The 9,641-nt window shown below is 27.1% G+C and overlaps 1 protein-coding gene across 1 annotated transcript; it reads right to left on the bottom strand.

The window, feature by feature from the left end:
• Positions 1-660: 660 nt before the first annotated feature.
• On the bottom strand, positions 661-8,290 carry LOC135930326 (heparan-sulfate 6-O-sulfotransferase 3-B-like). The gene is made up of 5 exons (XM_065467139.1): positions 8,219-8,290; positions 4,405-4,420; positions 3,784-4,330; positions 1,194-1,256; positions 661-988 (listed from the first exon to the last, which is right to left on the bottom strand). Exons 1-5 carry the CDS (start codon positions 8,288-8,290, stop codon positions 661-663), a joined length of 1,026 nt encoding a protein of 341 aa, XP_065323211.1.
• Positions 8,291-9,641: the final 1,351 nt, after the last annotated feature.

Below are 9,641 nucleotides of genomic sequence, written 5' to 3'. Positions count from 1 at the left end.
GTATATAAATCTATAATTTGTTCTTGTTTTTATTTATGTTTCAAAAATTTATTGTAAAAATGCGTAATACCTATCGTTTTATCCCTGTCCCCTCCCCAACAATCAAAATTTTTTGTAATCATTTTTACGAAGCACGTGCCCAACTTTAATCGATACACTTAGCATGTTACAATTTTTTTTTAAAAATATATAGCGATATCTCGTTAAAACCTTTATTTTCCTATTAAAAATGTTATCTTATCTTATCTAGCACGTTGGTCATGGACCTGCCCAAAATGAGCGAACGTGAATTACTATAGAGGCCCTATCCTCCATAATAATTATGCCGATTTTTTTCCTCAAGGATACCAACAAACCTTGTAACCCAGATATAATTATTAAGAGGAGTGGAACTCACCCAATCCAATAATAATAATAATAGCATAGTGAATAAGATTATGAGCATATTTAAAAGGAAAAAAATAGTAGTACTGTATCATCCAATACAAATTATTAGTCATTAGTTAATTATCTAACATTATTTTTTTATAGTTAGTCTTAATTTTTATTATTATTATGATTATTAAATTTATTTAGTTTATTTACAATTTGTTCCCAATTATTTAGTTAGAAAATATAATTATAATATATTTTCAATGAAAACAATATCAGGATTTTGTATTAATTTATCGGTACCCCCGACAATACGTAATTGTAACGCTTTAATCTTAGTTGAAATAGATTTCTGGCGAAAGCGTATAAACTTATATCGAGCCGGTTATTATAAAAGATTTTCTTTTTGATGAAGTCGGAAACATTTTGGTAGGATTCAATCCATGAAGTGTCGTTCGAAAATTCGTAAGTCCAGGAAAAATTTAGGCCCAACATTTTATGGGAAAGGAATCTAGATTCGTTAAAATATTCAGGAATCCCGAATGTCTGAAACCCATTCAGTAAATTATGTTTGGCATTCTTGAGCAATAAATCATCCTTTTGATCAGCTGTTAGACTTTTTTTTAAAAAATATATCGGTAGATAAAAATAATCATAACATTTCTGTACATTTTGGTAGCTATTATAGAATATTTTTTTATAACTTTCTTTCTTTCTTTCTTTCTTTCTTTGGTAAGGTTAATTTGATCAAGTTCTATCTCTTTTATTGATTATAGCATTTGAAATATTTTTTTTTAAAAAAAAAATATACCATTAATTACCTTTTATTACATTCTATCGAAGGAAAATCAGCGAAATGTCTAGTCATTCTATTGTTAGACCAGCTTTTGTTGCAGGAAACAAAATCCATAAGAGTCAAATTTTTGGTATATTTATAGTAACAATCGGGTTGTTGGATTATTCCATCATGGCATACTATGTAAGATTTGGGCCAATTTTGGCTTCTCCTGATATGTATAAACTCGCTCACATTCTAGCTATCGGATCCCTCACGAGAGTTATGAAATATGTTCTATAAAAAAAAATTTTTTATATAAAAATAAAATAATTTAATATCAAAAGAAAATTTGGGTAGCAAAGGTTTTGCCGTTTCTGCAAACATGGGGACTGCAAAACCAGGATTGTACGAACCTTATAATGTCTTTCTTTCTTTCTTTCTTTCTTTCTTTCTTTCTTTCTTTCTTTCTTTCTTTCTTTCTTTCTTTCTTTCTTTCTTTCTCTTTCTTTGGAAAGAAGGACGAAAGGAAGGAAGGAAGGATCATTGAATTGAGAATGTCAGATAGAACTTAGATTAATAAAAAATATGAAGCAATATTGCATGCATTTTTGAATATATAATAAATAATTTTTTAGGAGAATACAAAAAAAAAACCCAATAAATATTGCCCACCTTAATAATGTTTTGTTCATTCTGGTAGTCTCAGACACCTGTGGATCGTTTGGACCCCAAGCCCTAAAATTATTCAAAACAAGAGGGCAAAGGTTTTAATCACAGGTGATCCCAAAAAAGGCTTCTACCTTCGACAAAGAATATCAATCGAAATCTGCCGTTCCAACTGCATATCCTAACATGGATCATTAAGCCCCGCCGACCATACCTAAATAATAATTTTCTTCTTTTTTTTTTTGTAAATTTCCCCTTCTTTTAATTATATATTTTTATGATGATTATAGATATAGTGTGTTAATATGAAATTACTTTTAATATGCTGTAAATGTTACTTCAAAAAAAAATTAATAAAAAAACTCCATAGTTAATAAAGATAAAATTTTTATAAAAATAATAATATATTTTAGCGCTCAATCCAACTTTCTCTGGGTTAAACCTAGGGTTGTTAAACGGCCCGATTAGAACCGATTCTTAAAAATGGCTTGCTCAATATTTTAGCCAGAAAAATATTGCCTCGAGATTTCGGTGACACGTGTCTTAAACCTTTGGATCATCTATGATCAAAACTCTTCAGGCCTTGTGAAACATTATTTCTGGATAACATATTGAGTTAGCCGTTTTTAAATATCCAATCAAATCGAGTCGTTTAACAACGCTAGTTTTAAACACCTGTTTTCAACTGGCGTAGAGGATTTTTATCATATTTAATAAAATAAACGTTTTCATTGGTGGAATATTGTATGAATGAATGAATGAATTAAATATATATTTAATATGAGATAGGAATAAATATTAACAAATATAAATTAATATAGTACTGTGTAAATTTAATTCAAAACATTTCCATATTTATTAAATTATTTGAAAATAAAATTATTTGACTTGTAAAAAGTTGTTAAAATAACATATTTATATATTCTTATCAATTTTTACAAGTTAAAATTTTTATTTATAAACGAATTAAAAAATATGGAAATGTTTTAAATTAAATCTGCACAACACTCCAAACAAAAATATTTTTGAAAAATATATTCGGCATCTGCATTTTTTGGCTTTGGGGGGGGGGGATTGTCCCCCTACCCCCCCCTCTCGCTGCGTACGCCAATGGTTTATATTTTTTATTAATTAAAATAGTTTTATTTTTATTTTATAAATACAATTAATATAGTATATTCTCAAAGAATTATTTTCACAAATTTTTTATAGTGTCAATTTATTGCGCAAGCCTGAAAATTTTGTCCATAGAAGGAGCAAAGGTCTAGACATATAGTATAGAAATTTCTAGGCTTACTCAATATTTTTCTGGCGAAAATATTGAGTTAGCCGTTTTTAAAAATCGGCTCAAAACGAGCCCTTTAACAACATTAGCCTAATATGCTAGCTTATTAAATGATAATACTCGACGAAAAATAATGATAAAATACCGAATAGGTAAATTTTTTGTATATACCAGGTCGAATATTAATTTTAAAAAATTCTGGGCCTAAAAAAATTTTTTTATTTAAAAAATATTCAAGCCGGGCTTAAAATTTTTGAGCCGGGCCGTAAAAAGTATCTTTCATAAAGCGACTATTTATTTATATTTAGTATATCGTGGGTGTTGATTCGGGTTTCTAGCAAATCGTTAAATTGTGTTTCAGCACTTAAGCTGCCTTAGGAATTTTAAACATTTTAGCATCAACTTTTGAACAACTCTTGTGTTACTTATAATAATAATATATATATATATTTTTTTTAATATAAATTTACACAAATATATTACTGTTGAAATTGTCTGAAAATTTACTTGGGTAAATTTATACTACATGCTTAAAATACGATTTCGGCAAAATCAGGTCTTTCAAAATTTAAAAAAAAAACACTTTTCAAAATTTGCTAAAAAAACCAGAATATATAGGAAAAATAGGTTAAACTCCTACGACATATAATACCGTTATTTAATTTAATGTACATTAACTAACCTTTCCAAGTTGGTTTTCCTCATGGTATTATCATCGATCCCAGGGCCAGAAATTCGACCATCCTTGATTTCGATAGCATTACTTTTGATGTACGATTTCCATTTCTTCTTATAATTTTTGCGCAATTTTAAGTTCTTTACCCATATGGGCAAACATTTTCTGACCCATATGAAGGGAGGATGAATTCCGCATAAATGTGATTTATCATTGAATCTCGAAAAAAGCCAGGTTTGGGATAAATCATTGGAATGGGATTTTACATCCCTGGGACAGATACATGTGTGAACCAGTTTCACAATTCTCTCGCAATGACATATAGGCGCACCAATGACATCGTGAGTTAAGACGTATTCGAAAGGAGTTCCGCCCGTCTTCTGCACGTGAATAAAGGCCAGTAGGTCGCTGGAAAAATTAAACACTACAGGTTTTATTGGATCATCAATCAAATCAAATTCCGAAGCCGGTTTTGAAAGATTATAATCTTTTGATATTGAATTCACCTGGTTATAATATACCCCTTTGTCAAGGTTGATCCATAATAAATATACTGAACAAGTTATAAAGATATAATAAATTTTTTTAATCATCATTGTAATAAATAAATATTATTACAAAATTAACTTGCTATTTTATCAACCTTTTATATATTTTTTGTATATATAAAAAATAATTGAAGTCAGCATAAAATATTTTTTATTTTTTTTCTAATTTTTACAAATATTATCTTTCCAAATATTTGAAAACTGATAATTATGTCTCCCTTTTTCTTTAGGGAGATTAGTGTCGTTAAACGGCTCGTTTTGAGCCGATTTTTAAAAAACGACTAAGGCCGCATTCATAGTGGATCCGATCCGACACGATTTAACAGCTGATCGATTTTTAAAATCGGTTTAAGAGAATCAATTTTTCTTTATAAAAATCAATATTTCTTAGGTTATTATCATGTATAGAATTAAAGACAAAATTAATATTATTACAAAAAAATTGATCTCATAAACAGGTTTTAAAAATCGATCAGCTGTTAAATCGTGTCAGATCGGATCCTCTATGAATGCGGCCTAAACTCAATATTTCATCTAGAATAACATTACCCAACCCCTGAAGATTTTATTTGTAAAAGGAACAAAGGTTTGGACATTCTATCAGCGAAAGCTCTAGGCTTAGGCAATATTTTTCAGGTTAAAATATTGAGTTTTAGCCGTTTTTAATAATTTTAATATCTTAAGATCGAAAGTCTTCATTCTTGGTCTTGATGGGTACGACTTAGTCTGGGGGGTAGATGGAGGGGGTGGGGGGTGTAAAAAATATTTTTTCTTCGGCTGGCGTATATTGACTCTGCCCAGTGTGTTCCCCCTATCAGGTTACTCCTGGATCATCATATTTTTTTTAAATATAATTCCTTACAGTTCCCCTCTTATATAGGAAATCCCGGAGGATAATTTTTCCATAATATCTTTAGTTAATGTATTGTTAGATATTAAAAGTCCCATTATTTTTCTTTCTACATTGAAGTTGTCCTCTTTTTTTCCCCTGCCACTCTTTTCCAATCACACGATCTTTCTAAGGGTCTCCAATGATTTCGGGAAATGTTTCGTGTTTTAATTTTATTAAATAGGCGATAAAGACATATCTAAATACTTGGCGATATTTTTTATTTTCGTTCGCTCTCTCATCAGGTACAGATAATAATTTTTTTTATTTATATATCTATTTTTTTTCATCATTCCAGTTTTTTTTATAATTCCTTCTTGGAATTGCCGAGATTAAATTTACTGGATCAATAATAGAATCACCACTCAATTAGAGGGAGAATTGATAATATGGAAATTATTTGTAGCAGATATATTAGTTTTTGAGTTAGAATAAACAGGATCAGGATTCGATGTAAATGATTTGTATTATTTGTGCTACTATATAAAATTTGTCGTATATTAAACATTTGGAAATTTTTTTTTATTAAACTGTATTTTGCAAAACAAAAAAAAAATTTTAAGTAATATAAAAATTTTTAATTGCAAAAAAAAATTACATTAAAATTTATACCATATGTATTTTTTTTTTGTGTAGTGTTTTGTTTGTGTAGTGTTTTGTTATATACTAATAGGAAGGAAGGAAGGAAGAAGGAAGCGTCATTTATTTTTTAAGTAATATACGTAAAAATTAGTGTTGTTAAAAAGGCTCGTTTTGAGTCGATTTTTTAAAAACGGCTAAACTCAATATTTCATCCCCAGAATAATATTAAGCAAACCTGAAGATTTTGTTTGTAGAAGGAAGTTTGGACATCTATTAGCGAAATCTTGAAGCTTAGGGGTAATATTTTTCTGGCCGAAATATTGAGTTAGCCGTTTTTAAAAATCGGCTCAAAACGAGCCGTTTAACAACGCTAGTAAAAATAAAGACAAATATTGTTTCATTCTTTTAATTTTAATTTTTTTGTTTTTATTATAATAACTTGTAGTGAGTACAAATTGAACGTTTCAAAGCAGCGTTTTAAAACGCATATCAATAATTTAAAATACAAAACGCAAACGTACTCAATTTAACGAATGCATGCATTATTTGCGTTTTGAAACGCACAGCTTTGAAATGTTCAATTTGTGCGAACTTTTACCCTGTATAAAAAAATGATATTTTTTATTATCGAAAAACCATTGGTTGTTAATTTTTATACACATATTTTATTCTTTTTTTGTAAAAAAAAAATAATTTTAATATTTTTTTAAATGAATTTTTTTTAATATATTTTATTTAATATTTTTTTTATTATTGAAAATACATGTTTTAAATATTTAATTGGAAATATTATTCTTTATTGTCCCGGTTAAGGCGGCATTCATAGTGGGATCCGATATCCGACACGATTTAACAGCTGATTGATTATTAAGATCTGTTTATGAGATCAATTTTTTTTTAAAATAATAATTAAATTTTATCTTAAATTCCGTACATGATAATAACCCTAATAAATATTGGTTTTTAATAAAGAAAGATTGATTTCTCGTAAGCCGATTTTAAAAATCGATCAGCTGTTAAATCGTGTCGGATCGGATGCCACCACGAATGAGGCCTAATACAAGCATACATAAAAATACCCAGTCTATTGAGCGTCTTTGGCGAGACCTAAAAACAAAATATGTTAAATCTTGGAGGATAGCTACATATTTAGGTATCGTCCCTCTTAGTTCTGGTTCGTATTTTTTCTTCTTCTATGAAACAGGTGTTTTTGTCGTATTAATAAATTTCCCATAAAAGGACACTATTATTCCCCCAAAAATAGCCAAGATTCCCCCCCCCCCCCTTCCAAAAAAAAATAGACAAGATAATCAAAGATTGTATTACCCGTAAGATCATTTGACTTTTTTCCCATAAATTTTCTTACAAATTGGTGGACCCTGAACCCATATTTATTTAAAAAGAGAAAAATATTAATTAAATTTGAATATCTTTTAAAAGTTGTTTTTAGAAGAATAATATTCAAGCATTTCCTATTATAAAATGTATAGAAACACATATTTTTATTATAAATTTTTTATATTTAAATTTTGAAAAAAATTAAATAAAAAAAATAAAGTGTCAAGAATTTGAATTTGTAATGCTCAGATAATATTTAAATTTTAAAAAAATAATCAGCTGTTAAAAAAAATTTATAATTCAGAGAAAAAATATACAATCTACGTAGTAACCTTGAATTCATAGTGGCGCGATTGCGATTTAACAGCTGATTGATCTTTAAAATCTGTTTATGAGATCAATTTTTATTTGTTAATATTAATTTTATCAGTAATTCAAATTTTAATAATAATCTAAGAAATAATGATTTTACAGTGAAACGATACACATGTTTAAATATACTATAAAAGGGGGTAAACAAAATAAGATTTTATTTTTAATAGAATAAAGATTGAAATTAAATATGGACAAGCAATTAATTAAGAAGATTTATAGTTGATTAATCATTATAAAAAAAATGTGTTAAAATTTAATTCAAAATAAAAAATTAAAATACTTACATATTAATTATTTTTAATTTTTCTTAAATAATAAAAAAAAATGTTTAATATAGAATCTTTATTATCCAATAGTAATACTAATTTTTCCAATTTAAATGAAAACTCCCAATCTTCGTCGAGAATTCAAAGACCAAAAAGAATACACAAATATTGGAATAAAGAAAAATTAGATATAGTTACCAAAATGTTATCAATGCCGGAAAAACAACAAATGAAAATAAAAGACATCGCAAAATATGTCTAAAGGTAGGATTGAATACCTACCACCTTATTCACCTCAGTTAAATCCAATTGAAATTTTTTTTGGAGTTTTGAAAAATAAATTTAGAGCAATCAATCCCCGCCCTAATTCAAGAGATGAAATTGTTAGGAATATTATTCAACTCTTACACGGATTTATTCCTTATGATTTCACTAAATTTTACAATCACATGCAAAGCTATTTGGAGTTGGGTTATCGCGGGCAACTGATTAATTAGGTAATCTTTATAATCCATTTGTATTAATAATTATAATATTAACTCTTTTAATTTCTAAAAAGGTACCAACATCAAATTTTTGGAAAAATGGAATATTTTGATAAATTATAATTATATTTTTTATGTATTAATTATTTTATCGAAATTATTATAAAAGTTTATAGTGTTATCATATTTTTATCGAAATAAATGGATATACAAAATAGATTACATTTAAGATTTTCTAAAATATTTTCAAATATTAAAAAAACTTTTTACAAAAAATGATTTAGAATTTTAAATGAAATTTAATCAAATATCTTACTTGAGCATTCTCAAAGAAAATAAAAAAAAATTCAGTTTTCATCACAAATTATATATATTTTTATAATGATTAATCAACTATTAATCTTCTTAATTAATTGCTTGTCCATATTTAATTTCAATCTTTATTCTATTAAAAATAAAATCTTATTTTGTTTACCCCCTTTTGTAGTATATTTAAACATGTGTATCGTTTCACTGTAATAGAGAATAATTGATCTCATAAACAGATTTTAAAAATCAATCAGCTGTTAAATCGCGATCGCAATCGCGCCACTATGAATTCAAGGTAAGGCTATGTCCTAAATATCAAAAAATTGAAATCGCGCGATTTGCCCGAATCTAGCGAAAAAAAATTAATAAACCATTTTTAATGGAAAATATAAAATGTTGGCCTAAATGATTTTTTCCCTCTAATCTTTCTATCATAAAAGTTTTGTAATTTGAGTAATTATCGCAACCAAAATGGCGAGGTGAATATTCAGCTGATGGAAAATATAAGATAACATATCTTTGGTGCAATGGCGAGACTTTAAAGTATAGGGATACAGCAAAGAATTAATCAATCATTTTCAAAATTTAAAGGATGATGATCTAGGACATGTTTCGTTATCTCTCAAAACTCACGAAAGTTGTGTATTTCGTAAAACTTTTGAGTAATTTATTTTTTTAATTAAGGACATGACCCTAATTGGAAAAAAATATCTATTGTTTACCATAAAAATTTTTTTCATCCAATTTACCCTCCCCCTTTATTTAAAGTTGTATCCTGTTCATCTCGTTTTTCTTTAATCTTTTTACAATAAATGGCTAAATTAATTTTCTATAATAAAAATAACATTCAACAAAATATGTGCAAAAATTAACAACCAATGGGTTTTCAATAATAAAAAATATCATTTTTTATATAAAAAAATATAAATAAATAAAAAATAAAAAAAATTTAACCAATCATATGACAGATAAATAAATAAAAAAATGGGCCAATGTTTTTCTAAAATTTGGAATAACAAATTTTGAATATTTTATTAAAATTTTTTTTTTCTGTTTGTGAATGGGAGGGACC

This window comes from Gordionus sp. m RMFG-2023, chromosome 1 (genome assembly GCF_954871325.1).
Source record: "Gordionus sp. m RMFG-2023 chromosome 1, tfGorSpeb1-WG-v2, whole genome shotgun sequence".
Classification (NCBI taxonomy): domain Eukaryota; kingdom Metazoa; phylum Nematomorpha; class Gordioida; order Chordodea; family Parachordodidae; genus Gordionus; species Gordionus sp. m RMFG-2023.
The sequence above is the reverse complement of the archived record's forward strand: the minus strand, read 5'-3'. Positions and strand labels throughout refer to the sequence as shown.

Excerpts from the sequence above, each read along its gene's own strand:
- LOC135930326 (XM_065467139.1), bottom strand. The coding sequence starts at position 8,290 with ATGGATTATAAAGATTACCTAATTAATCAGTTGCCCGCGATAACCCAA. Across the intron at positions 1,257-3,783 it reads AGGAAAACCAACTTGGAAAG|CTGGTCTAACAATAGAATGA; the intron begins GTTAGTTAATGT and ends CTGCAACAAAAG. Across the intron at positions 989-1,193 it reads TCGATAGAATGTAATAAAAG|TCTAACAGCTGATCAAAAGG; the intron begins GTAATTAATGGT and ends TTTAAAAAAAAG.